The sequence below is a fragment of the Carassius gibelio genome, chromosome B10, assembly GCF_023724105.1.
Source record: "Carassius gibelio isolate Cgi1373 ecotype wild population from Czech Republic chromosome B10, carGib1.2-hapl.c, whole genome shotgun sequence".
NCBI classification, from domain to species: domain Eukaryota; kingdom Metazoa; phylum Chordata; class Actinopteri; order Cypriniformes; family Cyprinidae; genus Carassius; species Carassius gibelio.
The window spans coordinates 5,632,320-5,659,356 of NC_068405.1; the positions used below are offsets into that span (position 1 = coordinate 5,632,320).

Genomic DNA, 27,037 nt, shown 5'->3' on the forward strand with positions numbered 1-27,037 from the left:
ATAGATTATTGCCTAAATACCATCTTCAATGGCATGTAGCACATCAAGGTTCTGTTATCCTTCACGTCAATGTTAGTTACTCGGTTGACGCATGTTTTAAAGTATGCAACCGGCCATCTTTGTTTGTGGGAATTCAGTTCCATTTGAGCGAAATTACTAATTAATTGACATCTGCATGGAAACATTTAATAGTCTCACAAGAATTCAATTCTATTTTATATTTTGGCAATTTGACAGAAATATAGTGTCTTATTTGTGCTTTCGTATGATCTGTTTTTTATTTATTTATATAAATACATTTGAATTAATTTTCATATGAATCAGAAAGTCGTAAAATAGTTTCCTCATGAGTTTGAGCTGATGGTGCAGTCACAGCATCGGTAGGGGCTAAGAGCCAAAACTAACCAGCAAGACATAACTCTTTGGGATTGGTGGGCTGTGACATCAGCTAACTTCCTGCCCAACTTCCTGTTTCAGTAGGAAATATGTAAACTCCTGAAACAATTTCATGGGGTCTTTAAGCATGAAAAGGTGAACTTTGAGTGTGTTTTGGCACCGATTACAGAATCATTTCAGGTACTCTATGACCTTCATACATGACATTGCACACTCTTATGACAAAAACAAAAACAAAAATTTCCAATAAGTTCTCTGTGGTATGTCAAAGCATAATGAATTGCAATGACTAATATAAATGAGCTTTGTCTGCATATTTAACTGTATTATTGTGGCTATTCCTGTTTTAGCTACAGTTTTTATTGTAAAATCAATTGTCAAAAAAGGTAAGGTCTTGTAAAAAAATCCCAAAATGTGGCAATTTCTTCTTTTTTTTCTAGGTTTGAAGGTTTATCTTCAATTAAAATTTGGTTAAATGTAATTCATGTTTTAAGTTATACCTGAAAGGGCAGATAACTTCTAATTTCATTTTTTATTATCTTTGTTCATTGTAAATATAAGGTAAGCTGGCTTTTAATTTCCCTGTCTGAGCATCATTTGTACAAAAATGATGTATTATGGCACTAAAACAAGTTCTTCTATAATGTGGCAAGACTTATAAAAATGAATAGAGAAACAGCAAGGCAGCTGGTATTAGTGAAAAGAGAAGAATTTACTCAGAAATATGTCCTTTAGATATGTATTTTATGACCACACCGAGAAGTCTTGGGATTTATCGGTATGCTATGTAAGTGTGAATATGCAAACAATGTGCAAATATTAAAAACACTTTAAGATTTCAACTACTTTGGAAATAAATGTGGATTAAACACTAATTTTGATTGTAATATATGTACATTCTCTTATCTACAGGCATATTATACATATGCAGCTGTAATCTCTGTGACTTCATATTTGATTATGAATAATAAGCACTAGAGGACTATTCATGTACAATAGTAACATTTCTTTTCTAAATATTTTTCTCTCCCAAAATATTTGCTATTTAACCTCAAAGTTAAGTTATGCCTAATGATGCATGATTTGAATTTGAGTGTCAGTTAATAATTTTAAATAAAGATTGGTTTGCTGGTACAATATTGGTACAAATCATGCATTGCTCCAATAGATCCAAATATATTAAGCACCTTGTTTACCTCCATAGTGCATGTAATCTAGAGTCACACCAGTGCTTTTCTTTCTCTAAGATGTGTATTTGCACACATGGCAGTGCTGAGCCGATTCTGAGCAGCTCTTTGAATGATCCAGGTCTGATCTGATTTTTTTTCCTATTTAATATTCACTGTCCTTTTGCAGCTTAAAACACGAAAAAGGATAAAATTCCTGTTATATATATGAGGATACAGAGGCACTGAAGGGCAGATGTCTTTCAGTAAATCAGTTCATGTAATGAATTGAGCATACGTACATTGTCTCCATTTTTGTTGGGAAAAATAAATCTGGATCTGTAAACAAAAATATCTTGGACAACCAACATTTATGGTAATCTGAAGGCTTCGTAAGGCTACTGCACAACATGGTCAAACATCCTTATTTTGCATGGATCTACTTTTCAGTTCCATATTGTATGAAATATAAAATGGGATGGACATTTATGGACCATATCTTTGTCATCTATGCCACAGCATTGTAAGAAGTTCCATGAAACGATCTAACCTTATAGTGGACAACTAAGTTGAAGTCTTCTATTGATTCTATTGACATTTACATATTTTTTCATCTATATTCCATCTCAAAGGATAATTAAATAAAGGATAATAATATAGCTACAAACGTTTCACAGACACTCTTAAAAATTACTGTTCCAAAAGTTCTCAAAGTTCTTAAAAGAACCATTTTTCTTTTTGTGAAGAACATTTCTAAGAACCTTGTGCACAATGGATAGTTTCCATGGATGTTAAAGGTTCTTCATGGAACCTTAATTTTAAAGAGTGTGTGTTGCTATCGACCAGCAGATCTTCTCCTAAAGATGTTCCCTATGAATCGTACAACCTTACATCAAGAGAACCAGACAATCTGTGGAAAACAGGTCAGAAAGTGTGAGAGGCGAACTTCTCTCACTTCACAGAGGTGGAGGTGCTGTTAGTAACAGGGTGAGATTTGTTTTTAAGGAAGGCAGAGCCTTGGTGAATGTGCTCCAGGAAAGAGAAGTTGCAGGAGAAAGGTCACATGACAGCACAGCACTGGCAGCGTTTTTTCTTTTCAATACCTGTGGGTGGCAGTTCCTTGGTCGAGCTTTCATCTTTGCCTTCTGAAGACAGTTCGGTGGTCTCTGACAGAGGCCGGCCCGACACCAGGTCTGCAGCGTTGCCGTCGATGGTGGAGATATCTGTGACGGTCTTCTCCCGAAGAGATTTCTCATCGTCCTCGTCGATGAGGACGATCTCGGCTTTGATGGTGCCATCGAAGCCAAGCAGCTTCTTGGATTCCTCCTCGTCCTGAACGCTGTGGTAGCCCATGAAGATCATGGTCACTGGTTTGTCGGCTGAGGCTTGTGGAGTCTGCGTGACCTCCGTGACCTCGGCTTTCCTAGGGGATTGTTTGTTGTCTTGCTTGGAGCTCAGCTGTGCTCCCGTTGGCTGGGGTTCAGGTGGTGTGACAGTGACCCGGGCTCCGTCGCTTCGTGGTGGGGTCTTGCCGACTTGCTGCATGAGCTCATCCACCTCGCCGGGACTCCAGGGGTGCGTGCCGTTCTCCAGTGTAGTGGATCCTCCAGAATGCACCTCGTAGATCACTTTACGGCCGTCGTCGTAGACTTTGACACCCCTCTGGTGAGCGTCCTGCGGGCTGACCGCTGAGGCTGAGAGGATCTTGGTGGCACCTGTTTTCCGGTCCTTCTCGACACTGATCTCCATGGCGTATAATGCTTGGGGAAGAGTGCAGATGATTGTGGGTTAATGTCTACTCAGGGTGGCCTATCATGCATTACTGAAATGTGACATGCTTGTTATCAATCAGTGATGTCACTACATCCATGATATTTGTACTGTCTCATAATTTGGCATTTAAATCAGAACCAAAACACAAATTCAACATACCCTTTGTACTGTTATTACACTGTTGCCAGTAACCATTGTATGCTGAAGTAAGCTTAGTTGACGACACACTCAACACACTTTTTTATTTCATTTTATGGAAATGCACCATTCCTCTTATATAATACTTGACAAATTGCAGTCTTTGGACTTATTTATAACAGCTTCCATTGAAAAATAAAATTGCTTGGTCAAATACAAAAACACCCTGAGCTATTTCTGAGGCAGCTAATATGACTAATCTAAACCATGGTTCTAAAGTGGAGGCTTGCAACCTAAAAATAGGTTGAAGGGGAGAAAAAAAACAACAAAAAACAAACAATACCAATGCAACTAATGAAAATACAATGAACCATAAAATTGTGCATAGTTAGACAGCTAAAAAAAATTCCCTTTTGAAAAACAGATGAACTCAATTGTTTTGCATTGTAGGGTAAAATCTTCGAACCTTAAAAAAACTTGCAGATATTATAATATTAATGAAATGCTTTTTAAAAGCATTTATTTTTTCTGGTACAGGCATTGCAAGTTTTATAAGGAGTAGAAAATACTAAATCTAAAAGCTGTGTGTCCAATAAAACTTGATGGTATTTTGGCGTAAATTCATCTTTCGCTGGTTTATTTGGAATTGCAAGCACTAATTTGGCTCAGTGTTTGTTAGTAAATCACACTTGTGCTCTTGTTTATGCATTTACAACATTGTAAATTCTATTATGCCATGGTAATAACATTTGCCTGTTGACAGGCCAGTGCAGTTCATATTAATATTTTTGTATGGTATCTATTCGTTGTATTTTCACAATGCGGTTTCCAATTTAAATAAAGAAATCGATCACAAAGATTTTTTGCTGATGCCTTGATTTTTTTTTGCATAGATTTGCAGCTTCTATTAATTTCCAGTCCACTTCTATAGTGAGACATGAACTAGACATGCAATAAACTTTTACGGCGGTGGAGATTATCACTCATCTCCGTCACATCACAGGTCTGTTGTAAGCCGAGCTTTCTCTCTCAAATGGTCATTAGCACCTGCTCACCAAAAGCAGGTTTCACAGCTGTCCAAAGGCCTCAGCGTTTATTCAGTTTAAGCCTATGAGATGTTGTTGACCAGTTACCCTACTGTACATAAATTGCAAATCACAGCTGCGGTGAGTAACTGCGCCATCTGTAATCTGCATTACTGTACCCTCTTTTGGCCTCGGCCCAAACCCGTGACCAGCCCAGCTCCTCCCACATCCCAACAAACACCTACCAGATTTTCTTGCCGGCTGCTGATCTCCTGAAGCTGAGAAGGGAGATTGGGAGTTCAGTTCTGGGAGGTCCGGGATCTGGGAGCAGTTGTAATTCACCGCATCTGTCCGGTGGAGAGCAGAAGAGAAACTAATACTAGATTCCTGCATTCAAAAGCCCACCGAATTTGCTCCCTCCCCTTCCAATCCCCCCATACTAAACTGAGTTTCCCTCTCTCTCTCTCTCGCCCTTTTTCCATGAAGCAGCTCATTGCTTAGATAGCAAAAGCAACACAAGTGAATAAGAACAAAACAATGGTGGGCTCTGGGTAACAGGGCTTCCCTGTGAATAGGTGGATCAGAGGACACAAAGTGCAGGGTCACTGGTGTCTGTGTGGGGTTCAATAGTCGAGCTGAGGCAAGAGGGAAATGATCCAAAAGGCTAAAGTTGCAGACAGCATGTATGTTTGAGTGACTGTCCATTTCACTGCTACCTTGGAAGTAACAGCCGATGGATTACAGAAATGACCATTAATTTGATCTGAATGTTTTTGTGAATGCAGACTGATTTTGTTACTACAGGACAAAAATGTGCATATGACTTCCATACCTCCATCTTGATTCTGAAGACTCTGTAGATAGAAACAAAGAAGGAGTGTTATTTATAAAGATGACATTGTACTACTGTAACATGCTTTTGCTTTTTAAAATTTTCACCCTTAGTGTTTCTAAAATTGCTGCATTACTGTTACATAATGACGACCCTTAAAACTGAAGTGTGTCATTTCTGCATGACTGTTTTTACCAAACAGCATTGCAAAAAGAATTACTGTTTTCCAGAGTGGTTCTCAAATGGTGCTATTGCATATAGATAAATACATAAATAAATTGTACATTTAGAACTCTAGAAGTGTCTACTGTGAACAAATAAGAAATAATTTGAACTTTTCTGACCCATGTTGGTAATAACTGGTGTCAATCTGATGTTGGAAAGATTGTATTTCATTTGAGCCTCGAGTCAGTAAGAATGCAATGCATTTGCAGATGCAATGGATGAAGTGTCTGTAGTTGATGGTACATTTGTTGAAATTGACATTTTTTATTTAGAAGGTACACCACCATTTTATGCAACCGAACTGATTTTATAATTGTGAAGTTTCCTTTCACTTATCGAGGCCACTCTGATGTGTGTTCTTCTGTCATGAGCATCACATACCTTCTGTAGATCTTCAATAGATTTCTCTGTTTCCCGCAGGCGCTCTCGGAGAACTTGCTCTTTAGCTGAGATCTGGGATTCTTCATTCTCCAAAAGACAGATTTCTGATTCCAATCTACACACACAGACACACACACAAAAATTACTTATTATTATTATATATTTTTTGCATGGAGTACATACATGAACAAAATGAATTAAATTATTTAGAAAATGCTAAATAAATTCAGAAATTCAGAGACCATTTTAATGGATAAAAAGAAAAGAAAAAAGAAATAGAGATTTGAAGAACTTTGAAAGTACACATCCATTAAAAATTCAGGGAATTTTTTGTAATGTAGTAATATTAATAATAATATTCTGAATTATTATTATAATTAAAAATAAAAGGTTTTATATGAATATATTTTAAATGTCTTAAATTTGCTGTTTAATAGACATTTATTATTATTTATCAAAGCTGAAAACAGTTATGCTGCTTCATATTTTTTTGTGTAAACTAGGACTCTTTAATTAAGATAAGCTTTTGTTTGAAATACCACTTTTTTTTGTAGCATTCTAAATGTATTTACTTTCAAATTTCGTGCTGAACAAAATCAGAGGTGGGTAGAGTACCCAAAAACTTTACTCAAGTAAAAGTAAAAGTTATTCTAGAAATATTTACTCAAGTAAAAGTAAAAGTACTAGTCTTGAATAGTTACTTGAGTAAGAGTAAAAGAGTATCGGATAAAAAATCTACTCAAGTAGTTAGTTACTAGTTACTTTGGGTCATATATACGGAGCCTATTTTTATTTAGATATATAGATAAAATGTATGTAATGTATGTGTGTGTGTGTGTAAATGTATATATTTCATCAGCCTTTACTCCAATTTATGTAATTTATTATAAAACCCTGTCTGTTTACTTAAGTAACAGAGATGTCATGCCATAACATATTTTTAATACAACTGACTTTATATTAAATGTGAATTTAACATTGAAAGTTAATGTGATATAAATATTGCTACTAATCTTTCATTGTTCAGAAAGAGAGCAAATAACATTTACATTATTAAAGATCATTTTCACTGACAGTCTAGAGTTCAATCACTCTCAGAAACTCCCATTAAAATCACTGAAACTGTTAACACTGTGAAATCAATATCTTAATTATAGATTCGTACACACATCTGCACTTTGTTGTTATTTACGAGAGAATTAGCCAGGAAGAGGTATTCAGTCAGTAAGCGAGAGAAGGAAGCACCGACATTTCAGCGATGACTCATCGGAACACCTCCGATTGGCCATTGCATTCAAAAGAACCGTGTGTGATTGGTTATAATGCGCAACGCTGTAAAAACGCGTCTGTCTCTGGCTCAGCGCCAGCAAGCGATCACAGATCTGAATTTAGCAGCTGATGATATGACTCGCTGAACATACTCGTACCGGTGTGATTGTATTAAAATTAATAAAATCTTAATCGGCTATTTTTTGTCTTTTGGAAGATGCATTCAACTTGAATCCCCTCTGTTATAAGCCACACACGTACAACAAACTAATGTAACAGTGGTATCATGTAGTACTGTAATCGAATGTAGCCCAAGTTATTACCTGTTAAACAGTAGACAGCACACGCGTTCATCTAATAAGGATCTCCATCGCAAGCAAAGAATAGCCTTTGCAGATTTGCTTTCAATTCAGTGAAGTTCCATAGCCCCGTTTTCAACGCGGCTAATATTCTTAAACGTTACAACTCTGAGTGAACCGCTTCAGACGCTCAGCGCGTGCGGCAGGGAACTGAACGACTCATTCAAACTGATTCACGAACCAATTCACTCGCTTGCCAATTGGTTTGATCAAGCCTTTGAACAGAATTGACTCAAAAGAATGAATCATTCGCGAATGGGCATCGCTCATTGCCCAGAGAAAAGTAGACGGCGCGTTTGGAATAAACTGAAGCATTTATAACATTTATTGCATGAAGATAAAGTAACGAGAGGGGCGTCGCCCACAGTAACGAAGTAAAAGTACAGATTTTCCCCCAAAAATTTACTCAAGTAAGAGTATAAAGTACCCATCTTTAAATATACTCCGAAAAGTATTAGTTACCACGAAAAATTACTCAAGTAAATGTAACGAAGTAAATGTAACTCGTTACTACCCACCTCTGAACAAAATATAGAAAATCTTGAAATCTTGCTGACCCCAAAACATTTGTACAGTAACGCATTTAGAAGGACACATAACAAGAGTTGTGCTCTGTCCCGAGCACAAAGCTTTTATTTGGCTTCAGAATACTTATAGTTTAGGATATCTTTTTGGAAGCAATTTTGTTCAATGCAAAAAAGCTGTATGTACATTATGCTAAAAATAAAATTTTGCCTCTCATGGAGGAAACAAAATCAGTGCTCTTTAATCCCTGATGAAAAAGGACCATAAAACCAAATCTCCTGTTTACTTTGAACTTGAAGCGTTGTTTTTTTTTGATGTACAGATGTTCTGCCCATTGAGTGAAATCACTGCATGGAATGCAGTCGTGTGCACACATTGTGGAAATGAATGAGACACATCCCTTCAGTGTCAATTAACCCATGCATATTCCTCTTTTCCCAGCGGACTCCATTCTCACTCATTCTGAATGCTGGCAGCCAATGAGGAAGCTGCCGGCGGAGGAACCCGCGCTGCCTCCGCCCATGAGAATTTCCTGCTATTGTTTGCATCTCTGAGGTTACATGGTCTGCGATAACAAAACAGAAGGAGCCTTCCCACGATTCCTGATGAAAATTCATTCTACAAAATGACATGTGGATCTGTGTATACAAACATAATGGATGGCCATGAATACATCAACATGTGGCACTGTGCACGAACTTCTTGTTTGATTTTCAATATCAAATTCAATTAAAGTAACCCCATTTGGTTTTTGTGAAACTTGATGAAACTAGAAGGTTCCAGCTACCAAATATTGTAAAACACAGAGAAATAAAGAGAGAGAGAGAGAGAGAGAGAGAAAGGATAACAAAAGTAGCCCATTCGATATTGAACAGTATGTTTTATGCAAAAGAGCAGCTTAGACATTCTGTAAAACAACTCTTTTTTTTTTTTTTAGGAAAAGAGGGGTTGAAACAACATGGTCACTTGTGAAAAACACTTCAGGAAAGTTTTAAAAAGAGTACTTATTACGAAAATAATACACATTATAAAATAATATAATTAACTGCATTTTAATTGCAATTAACTTAAAATGTATAAAAGTTTAAATTCATATTGCATGCAAATTCGATTAACTTTACAGTGCTTTTTTGGCCCACTTATACTAAAACGTTTCATGTATTAAACATATATTTGTAATTACACAATAATAATGATCAAATTGCAATTTAGAACATTTGAAATATATTAACTTCAAATGTGATTTTTGCACTTAAGTGCACTTCTATGAAAAACGATCACATACTTTAAACTTTAAATTTGACATTTTTAAAAAGTGCAGTTTTTAAAATAGTGTTAAAAAAACAGTCAAGAAATAGTCTATTTAAATGCTCTCAAGTCAACTTTTATGTTATTAATGTTATATTATCTGCAAGTACGGTTTTTAAATATATTATATAGTTAGACTATAAAATATAGTTCAAGTTGTGATGTTCACTACAAGTTTACAATACAGTTAAGCACGCTCATTTTTCACAAGGTTAAGTACATAATGACTGTATATTCATTGTGGGTGAACTATTTCTTTAACATCTGTGGGCAACAAGTACAACTGTGTGTTTTAATCATAGCTTGGTAATGAGGGCTTGCCTGCAGTAGAATGTATTTATACTGTATTGGTGAAAGCCTAATTAGTGATCAGTGGAAAACAATTAGCTGAAGGCGTCTAACGATGAGTCTCGCTCAAGAGTCTCGCTCAGACACCCCCAACACACACACACACACACACACACACACACACACAAACACACTTCATTTGTATCCAACAGAATGCTTTTTTCAAAGATATGATGAACTAAAATATTGGCAACACTTTATTTTGATTCCCATTCTACTGTCTACACCTAACATTGCAGCTTCAAGCAGTCGTTAAAGTATTCATAGACTGTCTGCTTGATATCTGCTAACATTTTTTGATGGTCTTCAACAGATGCTCCAGTATAAGTAAGTTTGCAAACGCATGTCAACTTATCCTGCTAACACTACTAATACTATACTGAGAGTTAGTTGACATGTAGCTGCAAAGTTAAAGTCAACAGAGTTTTCTAAAGGGGACCATCAAAATGCACTTGTTTTCTTACTAAACTACAGATTTACTACAGAAATAAACTACAAAGTCTTCAAGGCCCTCTGGTGGTGGATTCATGTTTTAGCATGTTTCAAGATCAGCTAGGGCAAGACTAACTAATGTCTTACACAAGCTTATATATTCTTCAAACATTTATATATCATTATCAATAACCATGCATAATATTTTATACTTTAAATAGGGAGACCGGGTTAGTTTGAATACTTTTTATTCTAGTGAATATTTTGTAGGGTTTGCAGCTGACTTTTAAAATGTATTTTATATTTAGGCACATTCACATCTTTTATTGAAGATTTTACATCATTATTATTGGGCAGGAAAAAAAGATTGGTAGCACTTTATTTTAAGTAGCCTTTGTTACACATGTACTTACTAATAACAATAAATTATGTAGAGATGCATGCAAGTATCCCAAAGCCAAATCCCAATCCTAACCCTAAACATACAGTAAGTACATGTAGCTAATTAATATTACTAAGAATTTAAATGTATAATTACACTGTAACAAGGACACCTTAAAATAGAGCATAACTAAATGATTTATAAGTCCATTCAACATATGCTGAGCTTTGACATAACTTTGAAATAAATATGATATATTAAAGGAACAAAGACATAAACCATAATAGATTTTTAAGCCATAATTAAAGGCTACTTAATAAATTTTATACACATTTACAATATAAAGAAAGATAGAGATTTTTGTTTATTCCATTTGTATAGTTTAAAGAAACTGATTACATAATTACAGTTAATTACAGCAATTCATCAGCTGTAATTAAAAAAATGACAACATAAATAACTTGCCCTAACTTCACATTATTATTTTTTTATGTTATTAAAGTTTTGTTTACATTAATTATTTTATTGTGCTCACTTGTTTAAAAAGGTATTACAAGATATAATGATTCTCATTTAAAAAAAGAAAAAAAGATTTACAATGTGTTTGAAACCACAGACCACTGAGAAAACATTCCTGCAATTGGATTTTTGACTCAAAGCCTCTCCTGAGATGAAAAAACTTCTCCATGTGACAACTCAACTCGTCTCCCTTATCCTCCTGTGAATACTTTATGCTTAAAATAAATTAATCAACTGTGATTTCCTATAAATCATCAAGCTGGAATTTTCTGGGTTTAGCCTATTTATTTTGGTATGAAGTTCATGACTCATGTCCAAAGCTCTGACAGAACAGACACAGCTCACACGAAAGCGTCACGGTGACTTTTATTATGTCAATTTAGGAAAAGGAAATCAGTCCAACATTAACATCAATATCCACATCTATGAATGGAGCATTTCTGTGAGCTATAACTGTGTGAGCACACAAGGTTGTGATTGTACACACAAGGCCCTTTCACTAGATATATGTATTCTTTAATAACTGCTAATGCAGGACTTCCATGTGCAAATAACTAAAACAAAAGTGTGTTCAGTATAGTGTGAAAAGCAGATTTATCAGTTATTTCATATTTCAGTGTTATTTTTTCAGTAAGCAGAGCCATTTTTCCATCACAGAGAGGTGCCAGTCACTTTATTCCATGCATGGCGCTTTGACAATGACTCATTTAAAAGCAGATTTCCCCTTTTTTCTTTTTCCAAAGCTCAGTTCGAGGTCAACAGTGCATCTTGTGCTGCGTCTGGATGAGCTCATACAGGCCTCACACCCACTGCTCACTTCCTGCATCATTTCTCACGCTTCCTGTGTGCATCACTTTCTCCTTTTGGTTATTCCCACTATTCTCAATAGTGATTCTTGTGAAAATACTGTAATACAATGATTTTATAATGTATTATTTTATTTAAATCAAATTACTAAACAACATAAAATAATAGCGTATGGTTCACATTTAATGTGGGTCTGGTGAATTTTCACACACACAAAAAAAATCCAGTCATTTCAATAGGAATATATGCAATTCGAAATTTACACGAGGGCAAAAAATTCCTATGCAAATTTTACACTGATTTTAAACTGTCATACGAATTTGCTCTATTGACCAACAGAAAACTTCTTGGATTGAAAGTGACTTCTACATACATCACCACCTAACTGACAAGAATATACCTTTTTCAATAAAATTTTGCTAATGTGACTGCACATCTCTGTGTATTTATGAATACCACGTAAATACTACATTGTTATTAATAATAATAAATAAGTTCAATCATCAATCTGTCTCGGTCATTATCTGGCTCGGCTCAGTGTTCATCTTCAGTTCTCTCTTCACAGCAGTTCAGTCAATGTACTGTTTGAGTAAATGAATTACTCCGGGATATTGGTTTGTTTGAACTCAGAGGGAGTGTCAGTCACGTTAAAAAAGTTAACAGCTTAAGTCATTTGTGGATTAATGCGTATTGGAGAAATAACCCTTTAAGTGTCTGGGGTATATTTGCAGCAATAGCCAACAATACACTGTATGGGTCAAAATGATCTATTTTTCTTTTATGCCAAAAATCATTAGGATATTAAATAAAGATCATGTTCCATGAAGATATTTAGTAAATTTCCTTCCATGAATATATCAAAACGTAATTTTTGATTTGTAATATGCATTTGCACCCTCAGATTCCAGATTTTCAAATAGTTGTATTTCAGCCAAATATTGTCTTCCTAAAAAACCATGCATCAATGGAAAGATGATTTTCTCAGATTTCAATTTCAGAAAATGGACCCTTATGACTGCTTTTGTGGTAAATGGTCACATATAATAAATGAGAATGTGCTACAGTTATTATGTGTTATTAAAAATAATATCTTAAAATCGGCTTAATTTTGTCCCACACATAAAATAATTTCTTCTGGTTTTGGGCTGAAATACTACCCTGAAATTTAGGATACGTTTTTTTTTGGTGATATTCTCACATTTGCAATCATTCCAAAATCTATGACACGCCTGTTTACTAAACCTTGGCTAGAATCATTATGAAACTGGTGTGAGGTTGTCACTTCACAGCAGTGATGTTCCTATACTCAGCCAGTCATCATCAGCAGCAGAGCCACCCCACAAACTGCTGCTCCCAAGAAAACAGAGATTGTTTGCTTCCTGTCCAGTTAAACAGATGTCAAATCTGAATTGCTGTAAGAAAATTCTGTAGTTTTCATATTGCATCTTTGTCACTACCGTAATTATGAGACAACAACATGGAAATTCTCAGATTCAGAAATGAATTAATTCGAAGGCAATGCTCATTATGCCAAAATTAATCCATGTGTGACTTTGTTAACAGCAAAATATTGCATAAATTTACCTCAATTTTCTCTTGCTAAATGCTGAAGAAAATGAAAGTGCTCCAGGTAACAGCGGCTAAAATGAAATCGCACTCACGAGAGTACTGATCTAAACCAAAGCACACAATCACACACACACAAAACATGAAAGAATTATAGTTAAAACTTAACTAAATTTCTCATTTTCATTTAGTCTAGCTTGATGTACTAAATTAACAAAAAATAAAACTAATAAAATTAACAAACACTACACTACTGGTAAAATAATTAAGAATGTTTTATGTTTTTGAAAGAAGTCTTATATGCTCACCTAAACAGCATCAGTAAAAACAGTTATACTTTGAAATTTTAAATAACTGTTTTATATTGTAATATATTGTAAAATGTAATTTATTCCTGTGATCAAAGCTGAATTTTCATCATCATTACTCCAGTTTTCAGTGTCACATGATCTTCAGAAATTGAGAAATCATTCTAATATGCTGATTTCATTCTCAAGAAACATTTTTAACTATCGTTAATTTCCTTTCTTTATCCAAAAACATACAAAAATCTTAATAGTTCCAAACACAGAGTATATAAACAGTATAAACAACTCTAGTGTGTAAAAAAAGTAGCTTAAGTAAAACAAAAAAACAAAAAAACAAAACAAAACAGAACTTTAACTTAAATTTGAATAAAACGTAAATATTAAAATACATTTTTAATAACAGCTATAATAATATCTCAATAATAACCAGAATAACAGACTGGCCCAAAGACTTTCTGAAATATATTGCATGCTGACTGATTCAGTCCAAACAGAGGAAGAAATTCAGTAGCTCACGAGGTCTGGGTTTAGTAATAGCAGTCAGTCTTATCTGTAACCTTGATGTAATGTTTATTTTTATGTCTTCCTTTCTTCCAGTGCAAGAGGAGTGACCTTACACTTTCTTTTCACCATGTTAGGAGCTCATATCACACAGTTGTATAAACAGTGTGTGTGCAGATGTGTCGGGGAGGTGCTTTAGTGAGTTTTAGTATCATGTCAACGCCACATTTTTCCTGGAAAGCCTGGTAGTTAGTGCTTTACTTTAGACTCAGTGGCTGGGACGTCTTCTGTAATGATACGCTTTTAGGAGAAGTCTGTCCTCACAAGAGATGCACTGCTGTTCAGCCCAGGCTATAGTTAAAACCACCAGTGCTATACAGCCAAATCCATTTACCATCAACTTTTCAGTTTTTAGTTTTAGTAACCTCATGCTTTGCGTTTTCAGTGTGATACAGCAGTATATCGGTTAGGCTGATTTGTTTAAGACGATATTTGCATATTTCTAAATTATAGCCATCTGTTGATAGCACTTTTTCGTCCGCTGACAGTCAGACTTGTGCAAGTGTAGTCTAAAAACACATTCCCGATCACAATTATCTCATTTTAGACAAAAAAAAAGGCAAAATAAGAATACATTTTATAACTTTATACAGTATTTTTTCTTTTTCAGCAAGGACATCTGAATCAGTAGAGAAATATGCACAAATCAAGCATAGTTTACAAGCCAAAACAACTCTAAAAAACTCATCCTAATCTTGGATGGTCTGAGGGTGAGTAAGAAACTTTTCATTTATTGATTAACTGTTTCCGAACTATAATGATTAACCATTTCTTTTGTAACATATACAGAGATCTGAAGACTTCATTCTTTTTTATCAACTCTGGAAAAAATAGAATCTTGAGTGCGAAATTATTTTGGAGGATCTCCTCTACTGGGTACAGAAATAACCAGCAGCCACTCCCTAAGTCTCCATACTCCAGCCACAGAGGCGTTTCTATCACTTCATTCCTCCCAGCGTCCAGAGAGAGGGATTTCTGAGCAAGTCCAGGAAATATCAGCTGCCACACACAACCAGCACACCCGCACAATGACCCAAACAATCGCCCAGTCCATTTGACTACAGTTACCCTTCCAATGACAGATGGGAGCTCACAGCCCAAGGACATTTGCTTTTAAAAATAACCATAAGTGAGAGTAAGTTCTCAGTGTTTCAGGGTCCTGATGCATCTTTGACCCACTATTTGAACTATTTGCAAACTGTTTGTTCCAAATAGCTACTTAATTTGGACAAGAATCAGATAGGAAGAGACTGTCTAATTGACATGTAAAATGGCCAACCACTGTTTGTTTACCTATGGTTTAGATGCATGTTTATCTGAAGTAGTTGACGTTATAATAATATAAAAAAACACTGTCATATAATTACAAATACTGACCAAATGTTGAATGCTGATTTTACAGATTTTAGAGATTTTTTTGTATTATAGCTATGGATTGTTAGCATTTTATTTATTATTGTAGTCATAATCATAAGCATTTAATCATACTTTAAGCTCAAACTTAACCACAGTCAGTTGCCTATCCATTTCTTTCAATTTCAGTTAACCTTTTTTGAATGTTATATTTTTGAAATCACTGAAATAATTGTCAGAAATGTGTGCAGACTTTTTAATCTGAACTTTCAAAATAATTCAAAGATGATTCAAATAATTCAAAAATTCAAAGACGACACCCTGTGCAGGGAGGAAACCCACCCTAGAGACTTAATAAAATCTAAAAAATGAATTGGACGTTACATGGATGACATCATGGAAGAGTTAATGACCAATCAACTTGATGATGTAATTCAGATCATCCACTTATTACTGTCAAACAGATCATAAGAGCATCATCCACTTCAATCACAACTGATTGCATAATTACTCATGAGGACCAAAATGTAGAACATAATTGATGTAATATGAGTTTTCAAAATCTAAACATCTTCCAAACACTCCCACACAGCTCACTTGAATCAACTGAATAACAACTGATTGCTCCAAAAGAAATTCAGTTAGCCATCCGAATAGTTTCTCTTGAGATGACCAGGCGCTTTGGGCAAGACATTTTCCTGACATCCAGACATTCAGAGACACTGAGCATTGAGAAATTTAGCTTTAGCCTTTAAACAGATTATGAGAGATATCAAAACACCCTCCAGGCCTTCTCTAAAAAACAAACAAGCAAACAACAACAACAACAACAACAACAAAACTAATAACTGAAACCACATAATACACTAAACCTCAATGAAACCAACTTGGTTTCCAAGAATACCAATTTTCACAACAGTTATATTGAAATATTCCAATATTCCGTCACTTATTATTGGAATATTGACTGTTCGAATGGTGATCTAGGCCTTAGATCACGGAAGTTTCTATACCAAATGAATGGATAATAATGTGCAATTAATAAACAGAAAAGCTATTTTATTAGTATATGCTTATGTGTATCTGTTTCTTGTTTATGCATAACCTGCCTTCTTTTTATATTGTAAATCAAATTTTTAATGCTTTCCAGTTTTGTTTTCGATCAGATTCAGTTGATAGAAATACACCACAGCCTATGGTTCGTATTCCATGCAGCACTCCTTGCACGATTTAGGTGGTTTTCTGTGCTTAAACATGCTAGTAATGTGATCAATACATGATCACATTTCAAATGTTAACATATTTGAACATGTTGTAGTGTTTCTATCATGTTTATTTCTAGAAGTTGCTAGTATACTTTATGTTCAGAACAGAACATAATATCCTGCTGCAGAGCAATCGACAAACACACATTGGTTTGGCATTGCATCCCCTATGAGGAACCTTAAAATGGCATCTGCAGAGGTTCAAATATGTCTACCAGATGAGCTTGAAGGGAGCAGCTTTGAAGTTTTCATAATTAAAAGCAAAGCTGGGCAGAAATACAGAACCCACTGAAGTCTGGAGGAAATGACTCCAGTGTTTGGGACAGTGGTTGCTTAATGGATGCTGTCGCAGGAAATAAACATATAACACATCAAAACATCCCTTATTATCTAAGATGAGATCAGTGGAAAGTGTTCAGTAAACACTGTGCTATTTTTCATCAGAAATACATTACTGTACCTGTGAATGGCATCTTCTAGTGTCTTGACGTGAAGTTCATCTTGCTCAACTTGTTTTATCCGATCTTCATCTTCCTCTTGTGGCACTGCTGGTGTCCCCTGCAGAAGCCATCTTTCCCTCATGGCTTTAGACTGTAAGACAGAAACATTTTCTGTGGTTAGATCATTGATCTACATCAGATGTTCTTTTTTAGGTGTTCCACAGGTGTTTGGGATCGACAAAAGTATTAGTACTGCAAGAGGTGTGACTCTTGAGTAATCATATACAGTACTAGTATATCAGTATACAGTAATCATATGAGTCCTAAAACTTGGAAATGAGTTAGCATTTTAGCACTTGTGGTTCAATTATCCTAAAGTCAATGGATTTTTGGTGAACACTTGATCAAGATAGTTTGACAAAAATACATCAGCATTTCTAAGGCTTTTAGCTGAAAAGGCAGTTGCTGAAAAGTGGCATCCAAAACAACAGAACATTTTATTATAGTTGAAACAACATAATTCTGCTAAACCACAGAAAATCAGCAAACCATCTGTGGTTTAAGCAGTTTTAGCAGTGCAACATTTAGAGCAAAAAAAACTTGGTGGCTAGAGCTTTGTGGAAGACAACTGGACCTGAAATCTCTATTTCTGTGAGTTTGCAATACTTTCTCCATTTCTGTGATTGGCCAATTCAGTTACAGAATGTGCCAGTCAATCCATATTTAACGTTAAACTGTATTTAAATCCCCTAAGTAATCAGCTGCATGGTGAATGTAACCTTAATGTACAAGCTGAACCTAATACTGGACTATGTTTAAACGTTAGTCAGCTCATTATTGTGTGGATTGTGGCTTACCACAGAAAAAACCTTTATGTGTGCATTGTTTGACATTTAAGTTCCAAATATAAATGTCACATATTGCCACATTCTCATGTAAACTTGAATATATATTTATAACCTGTACAACATGAACAGCTGTTATGGAAGTCACCAGCTGTGGCCGAACTGACTCTGCGTGAGCTATGTGAGCTATGAGATCTCTCAAGACCCCTTACTAGGTAGTCATCACCTCCAGGAAGGTCAACCACAGGAACTCAGAACTGTTTCACAAGCTGCTGAAGGAATGCTGGAGAAAGAACCGACTTGGATTACAAGACTACCACATGTTTGGCTTCAAAAGACTCAAGGTAGTGCTTCGAAAATTGTTTTAAACACACTTTCATATAAGCATTTTTTATATTTAAGATTTTCATAACTTGACAATTGCATTATATTCTTAGAAGTTTGTTAAAAAAATAGTGCTGTCAAACAATTAACCACGATTGATTACATCCAAAATTAAAGTTTTTGTTTACATAATATATGTGTGCACTGTGTATATTTATTATGTATAAATACAATAACATGAATGTACTGTGTATATTTATGAAAAAAATTTGTTTATATATTAAATATACATATATATATATATAATATAAAATAAAAAATAAATATTTTCTGGAAGGCACAAAGTGTCATTATGAGCACCCTGTGGGATAATTTTGCAGTAATGGTTGGTTCCTGGTATATTATACAACTGCAAAATAGCTACTATCAGGACTTTTTTATCAGAAGTATTTTTTCCCACTAATTTTCTATTTAAAATATTTAAAATTGAAACAAAAAGACATACAAAATAGTACAAGACACATGCACGTTAACAGGAAAGAATCACAATCCCATTAAACACTGCAAACGTTATGTATAGAATTTCACATCATGTTTCATCTCTTTATGAGAAAATAAAATGAAATACAAATATTTCTGTTGATACTAACAAAATCTAGACAGACATCACAGGCATTGCAGCAGCAGCTATTCGATGAGAACTTGCTTTAGAAGCCGATTACACCCACAACTAAACAAACATCTCTTTTCCTGCTCTTTTTAGTCAAATCCTCATTTTAAATTCAGCCCTTTGAAAAAAAACATTTGCTTCCTTTTCATTAGGGTAAACACTAAGATCGTCCAGAATTTGCGCGTATGATTAGCTATAGCTTACGTCAGTGCTGTTGTGTGGTGGAACATAAGCGATCACTTATCTTTTAGTCTCTCGGCGGTCTTTACAAAAGTCTCACAGTACCACAGCATTATCAAATCTTTTTCAGTCATTGAGAATAAGTGTTTCTTTTCCCTCAAGTCCTTCTTTCCTGTGGCCTAGACAAAATCTCTTTCATGAGTGACTTTAAACCAAAGGCTGTGTTTTTTGTATAAACTAACTGCCATTAAATTTGGGTGATAACACCACAGAGTAATTCTGTGTAAATGAGGCAAACCCCTGGGTATCTGATAACACACTCTTGTGTTGCAAGAGCTGTTTCCCTGACGTGGACTAATGCAGAGAGAAAAAAGATTACCATCAAGAAAAAAAAAAAAAGAATACTTCTCCAGTAATTTCTAAATCCAAATTTGATCCCACCATCCTACCCTTACCCATTGTAGTATTTAGGTCTAACTAGTATTTGTGTATCATCAGTGCAGATAGTAATGCTAGAGAGTGATTCAGGAGTGAAGATTCTCTATGGACTTCAAAAAACACTCTGACTGACATTTGCATTTGTCGAAGCTGCTCTTTAAAGATAACTTATTCTTAATAGACAACTTATGGGAAATTTGTTATATTTCCCAGAGCAATACAAAGAAGCAAATGTTATGGCATCAACTGAAGCTTAATTTCTGCAAGCTGAGTTTCAAATATGTTCAAATTCACATCAGACCCAAAGTCTTGATGTGAAACGGATTCAATGGTCCACATCAAAGCTATTGTGTGGAAAACATATTGAAAGCTGAAATTTGAATGATCAGTCTGCTGTAATGGTGCAAACTTTCAGATAAGTTGTTTTTTTACCTTGAAATGTTGAAGTTGTAGAACAAGTTCATCGAGTTGTCTTCTTTTGTCCTCTATCTCGGCTTGTCTTTTCCGCTTTTCCTGAAAATATAATAGAATATGCTTTTGTTATATCACTGAGAGTAAAATTTGAAAGATTTTCAAAGATAAATAAGTCATGTGAAAATGAATCAAATTATTTCAGTTTAGTTATGGTGACCATTTGTCATGGCCAGGATTTCCTAAAATGTGTGGGTTTTGGCTTTGTTTTTTTTTTGTTGACATGCTCTCTGCAGTCCTCTTACATTATTTGTATGTGTTTTTGCATTGTTTTGATCATTCTCTGATACCTCCTCCTTACGCCATGATTGGTCAATTATGCACAATGCTTGCATGCTATTTTTCATACTACTTTTCAGTCATTACCTTTAGCAAGTCTGAAAACAATAGGAAAACAAAGTAAAACCCAGATATTTTTTAGGCAAAAAGATGTATGTTCACTTAGTAGTGCATGCAATGAGTTTAAACTGATGTTAATAGAAGCTTGTTTGACAAATATTCTTTCAAGTATTTCCAGGGTTTTTATCCTACACCTTTTACACCTTTTGCTAAAGCAAGCATAACTATTAGCTTTTCAGCTGTTCATAGCTAAATATTTAAGCAGCTGTTTCATTTCCAACTACAGCAGACTGAAAACAGGATGTCATCAATTTCCAATGCATAGCTGCACAGGGGCAGAAATAATTGTTAAACATGGCGAGTACCATTTACATTTTCTTCAGAAAAAGTGATACCTTGGTTGAAAATACAACAGGAACAACACATTTGGCTTGTCCACAACTTTGTTACACTGTATGTAATATAATCAAATCCCATCATAACCTTAAACTCAGGTTTTGACAGCCCGTCTCTGCAGGTGATCTACAGTAATTCTTATTCACTTAAAATAACCAGAGAAGCCCAAAGAGGAAAACTGAGCCTTATATGTAGGTTACTGAGGTTCTTGAGTGTGTGTTAAAATATCTTGGCTGGCCAGGACACAGTTTCACAAGCACATTCCTGCAGTCAGTGTGTGCTCTCCTGTGAGCTCCACTCAGGGAAATCTAATATGCTATCCAGATGTGAACAAATGTGCCTATAAAAATGGACCCTTACATATCCGTCAGTGAATAATGCCACTGGATTTCACATGAAAGCTAACTGTTAATGGTTTTTATGTCTTCTTTTAAAAGCAGAGCACTGAAACTGAAACATAATCCCTGATTTTGAGCAAGAGAATGTAAGAGGAAAGATCTGATTACCCTCTGCTCCAGAGAAACTGATTAGGGTTGTTCATTTAAAAAAACATGTAAATCTAAAAATTGAAACTTACATCAAGAGAAACTGTCCAAGATAGACCTTTTCAGAGCAAATTATCAATAAAGAAATTCAAATGGGGATTATAAAAGTTGTTTGTAAATTTTGTATGGTTTTATTTATTCATTATCTTAAAAGCTTAGAATTAAATCCAGTATACTGTAAGTGAAACTCTGTTTACTACAGAGTAACATTACTGAGATGTGCCTTTCTCATTTACTGATTATTGTATATGTATGAGTGTGTTTGTATATAAATGTGGTTTGACTATGGAGTTGATGAAAACTAATGAATCTGACATCCTGTTGAAATAACACATTAACAGCATGCAGGAGAACACAGAAAATACAATGCATGAGCAGGGAGATTGTTTTGGCATCAGATCTTATGTCCCTTTGCGATCAGTCTTGCTAACTGGAAGTGCTCACAATGTGTCTGTCTAACTTCATTAATATGGGCCAAGAAAGTCACCACAATAATATGTAAAATATACACTTTTTAGGATGATCAACATTCTGGCACCTGAAATATAAACTGGAATAATATTTTTTTAATTCCAATGAAATTATATCAGCAAGACTATAAATATAAGGCTTAACTGTAAAACAAATATACTTTTGGTTAAACCAGATTATACACAGTCACCTTTTTCTGAATGTGTTGTTATTAGTTTAAGTTTAGTTTATTAGTTTATTAATTTAATAAATATATATTATTTTTTTTTCTATTAATGCACTATAAATATATTTTGATTAAAGTGTTGGGTAAATTATTATATAACAATATGGTCAAAATATCCGAAAGAGAAGTATGTTAGTATGATGTAGTTCTGAATCTAGGAAGAGACAATGAATCATCAAATGGCCCAAAATATTTTAGTAAAATAAGAACTAAAATATATGCAAATTTGGTAGGACTTGCACTAGTTGCTTATTAGCATGCGTATTACTATCATTTTAGATGTTTAGCAGTAATTACAAAGCCCAAATTAACTTTAAACATAACTACTACAACTTACTGACTAACTTACTATCAATAAACAGCAAATTCAAAATATATATACTGTATATATTCCAGATTTGTGTGGACTTTTTATAATTTAAAATGCATCAGAAAGCATATCGAAATTTATTGTGCTGTATGCAATTTGAACATCATGGTATCTGTCCTTTATAAAAGCAGATGTTTCTTTAATGTGCATCACAACGTCAACTCTGAATCTATGCAAGCAATTTCTCATGTGATGGCAGGGCTGTAATTACACTAGCAGAGCTTTCGTCACTGGTTACGCACCCTACCGACTGGCACGACTCTCCACGCCCCTCTCATCTGGACAGAAAACTAAAGCCAGATCTATTTCACACCAAGTATGCGAACCATACCAGAGCTCAGAGTAACATACAGGAATACGCCAGAAGCAAGAGTCGTTCCTCACCACGGACACATAAGCTGTGGTTCAACCATCTTGAAATATCCCTCACGTGGAGGCTACTTTCCAGACAGACCATAGCATTTGTAAAGTATTGGGGATATGAGCTGAGCATGAAAACAGGTAATAAAAATGCTCAGTGATGTTGAGCCTGTTGGGCTGGTGAGACCCAAACAATGATGATTTGTTTCCCAGCTCAAATGGAAAACATCTGCATGGCCGTGCTAAAGCCTCCCCCTCCATCTCTACTGATGCCATCAAACACCCGAGTGCCTCTCTTCAGTTCCTTTTAATTTCTCTTTTGTTACAGACAAAATATAGGAGACTTCCTGAGATCTAAAGTTTAACAGAAACAATTGGAAATCCACCGAGGATGTCATTATAGCCGAGGCCATGTACTCCTACACAGGCCACATTCCCCTCTGACAAAAAAATTTCCCCCCAAACAAAGTTATGTGAAACATGGCTTGATGCTTACTTTTCCCCCAAGGAGTACATATAAGTCTTCACAATGAGAACTGAACAAAAAAGAGAGAAGCTACGAGAGTTTACTTCTAATTAAATGCAATACACAATTTGTTGCGTAACCAAAATACCAATAATAGAGGAAAAAAAGGATTAATGCAGGACGTTGAATTGTAAATAAGCCGGAAATACACAAGGACTCTTTGAAATGTGTATATTGTTACACTATTTAAGATACTTCACACTTTTTACAACTTTATATTTCATAAAACTGATGTTTTATACTATTTAAGGAGCTTAGGGATTTTTTATTCACTCAAGTGTTTCAAAAAACCTCTGCAGATGCAAGTAAAGTCCTGGTTCCACCAACTACAATGGATATTGTGTAAATATACAGTCCAGTGTACTGTTAATATGATTATATGACAATAATATAATTTTCTGTATTGATCTTTAAACTTTGCAGAGAATTACTGGTATCATTATACATTTTTTGGAATTATAGTGTAGACTTCAGTTTGTGGATAAGCATATGCTGAAAGTAATCAACATATTAAGTTATAAATATTACTTTATAGTGAAGACTACAGTAGGTGGAAATGTCATGGCAGATGAATGATGTGATATTCTAAATGGGACCAAAAATTCCCCAAACTCCTTTATAATAACATTTTGAATTTGTTAAACTTTGAGTGTGCTTTGCTAATAACGAGGGACTTTCCTTACAAGTGTTCTGAATTAAGCATTTCATTGTATTTTGTTTTAGGGTTGAAGGAAATGTTGGTAAAATTAACGAAAGTGTACTGGTTCGAAAAACCATGAAAACACTATTCCGAAATGTTTTTATTTTCTTAAAGTGTAGACGGTTGAAATGAAGATGCAAACAGTAAGCATCATGGTGGTCTGTGATAAGATGTGATGTACTTTCATATTACTTGGTGATTTACAGTGAAGTACACAAGTGTGCCAACTGGGATGAAGCCATGACCTAGGAGCCAATGAGTCACAGCAAATGGACTCAACAAAACTTTCGTTGAGATTGAGAAACAGTCTATTTCCTCTGTTGTATACAACCAATGCCCGAGCTGTTGACTCCTACAACTGACGCCTCCAGTTCAAGCAATTCTGACATTTGTGATTGAAATGCTCTTTAACAAAGACTTACTAATACATGGATCGTTTTTGTATTTGCTCAGTTATTTTTCTTTACAGCAATGGAATTAAATAGAGAGCAAATTGGCTTAACGTATCTCTGCAGTTATGAAAGACCAAAATCTGAGCATAAATTTTTCTTGCAAATGAAGGCAGTGTTATGTAAGCTGTCTTTTGTTTTCATTGTGTCTCTAATTTTCTAAAAGATGTCTCAGAGTCTTTTGTGATGATGCATCTTAATCAAGAGTCAGGCACTTGTCCCAGAGGATACACAAAAATAGACTGGACACAGTTTTCCCAGAGAGCACCATGAGAAAGGAAGTCTTCAAGAAGATCTTGTGCTACTGGTATGAAACTTGCAAATCAGCACCTCATAAACCAGTTATGTTCTCTCATTAGATTGGGTTAGACAAGCCTATCTTCTAGTAGGGAAAAACAAATCTCTGCACTTAATAATACATGCATACAAAAATAACAATAAACACTGGAGTTCACACACTACTTTTTGTTCACACACTTAAGTTTGTGACTGTGACACTAATTGATAAAGGTATAACAAAAACACTAATGATGTAAAACCAATAATGTACACACTTCATTATCATAATCAATTAAACATTTTAAAAGGTGTGGTGAGTTTTTTGATGGTCAAAGCTGGTAATCCATATGATCAAACCGCTGTGAACTTAACTCAACGAGTGCTTACATTCTGACTAGTCTTGATATCGAAGTTGACCCTACTAAAATCCATTCTTTTATTTATGTGATCTTGTATATATAATACACACACGCACACACAAATATTATGTAAACAAAAAACTTTTATTTTGGATGTGATTAATCACGATTAATCGTTGCCCAGCACTATTTTAAATTTGACATAGTGACTCGTTCAGATCACTGAGTTGGGTGGCAAACTTATGTCTGCCTCTCGTGCTAGAGTGTTATTTACATGCATGACAGAAAAGGACATATTTCCAGCTTGTCGACAAAATAACACAATTTTGTTATGAATTACGTAAGAATACAGCAAGTCCACAAGTGTGTGACTTTCTCACTCCCTCCTTCATGCTGCTTGTGGCTTCAGGGGCATAACGTTCACACCTCTCTCTCTCTCGCCTTCTCCCAACCTGTCTTCATTTCTCTAGCTTCTGTTCAATGATTTAACTAGGAAATTGGGAATGGCGTTGTTATATATAATTTTTAGGTATTTTTTTCAAAAATGGGACAACTGTAAAATCTGGACAGCTATACTAAGTCTACTGTTAATAATTCTGTGACATAATTAGAACACTATTACAAATAAAAGGTTAAATTTGTTACTTTACACATTTTTGGGAGAGCAAATTTAAAGATAGCAATATGGGCAGTAATGAACAGATCTCAGAGGAGATTTCTGCTCTTATAACAGGCCATACATCAAACTTAGCTGTGTAAGTTATATATAAAAAAGAAAATAAATAAATCATAAAACCACAATATAATTGCATTCCGTGCCTAAAGCTAAACACACTGCATCACTGGGGTGTGGATCATGCTAGAAGAGCTAGATGAGGAACGTATGCAGAGGACTGGCCTGAGCCCTCTTTCTAGGTTGCAATGAACCAGATCAAACCAGGTGACAGTCTTACATTTCATTAATGCAAACTAAATACAGCAAATTATGTATTAGGTGAACTGCTAATTTAGAGTCCACATTGCAAACATATGTAAAGAGAAATACGGTACATGCTGGTATGAGTGCATTGCTGTTGTCATGTGCTCATAGGCTATTTTCGATCCATGTGTTCTCTCCAATGTCAGCAGAGCTACACCATGCTGTTACAGCATCCAGTTTGGACATCATTTTGATCACATTCCAGGTCAGGTAGACCGTTGCAAGTTTTTGCATATTTTTTCCTAAAACCACATAGAAACAGTGCCTCGTCCAGTGGCGTGAGTTAAGTTTTTATCCATCTAATAGAAATTTGAGGGTGTGCTCAGAAAACCATTATATTTGACTTTTACAATTAATATATCATGCCTTTAGATGTAATTGGTGGGAAACTGAACAGTGGTCACTTCAGACATTGCTAATTGAATATTTTATGCCGACTTTTTTACAGTCTATATTGACTACCTAAAAACAAACTAAAACTAAACAGAAATTGAAAATATAAATCAAAATATAAACCAAAGTAAAAAGAGTGTACATTTGTAAGTGATGCTGTAAGTGACATAAATCAGTGCTGATGTTTGTTACTATCGTGCAACATCCATAAATACCTGACTTTGCTGTGCTAGTTAGCAGACAGGCTTTCAGTTTCAGCACAGTTCCCAATACTTTTTTTAGAAATGCAGCTGAGCCCCCACACCCGAGAGCTCTGGGAATCCAAACCCACCTGAGGGG

At 35.0% G+C, this 27,037-nt stretch overlaps 1 protein-coding gene across 3 annotated transcripts in view; it reads right to left on the reverse strand.

Annotated features, from left to right (window-relative positions):
- The window catches only part of LOC127966796 (A-kinase anchor protein 2), a 92,113-nt gene that overhangs the window by 53,997 nt on the left and 11,079 nt on the right, over positions 1–27,037 (reverse strand). For all 3 annotated transcript variants that reach the window (XM_052568066.1, XM_052568067.1, XM_052568068.1), the window contains exons 3-8: positions 20,268–20,348; positions 17,399–17,529; positions 5,937–6,051; positions 5,331–5,352; positions 4,744–4,845; positions 2,666–3,322 (exon numbers count right to left, since the gene is read on the reverse strand). In XM_052568066.1, coding sequence (XP_052424026.1) covers positions 2,666–3,322; positions 4,744–4,845; positions 5,331–5,352; positions 5,937–6,051; positions 17,399–17,529; positions 20,268–20,348 — 1,108 coding nt within the window. The remainder of the gene's footprint in view (positions 1–2,665; positions 3,323–4,743; positions 4,846–5,330; positions 5,353–5,936; positions 6,052–17,398; positions 17,530–20,267; positions 20,349–27,037) is intronic.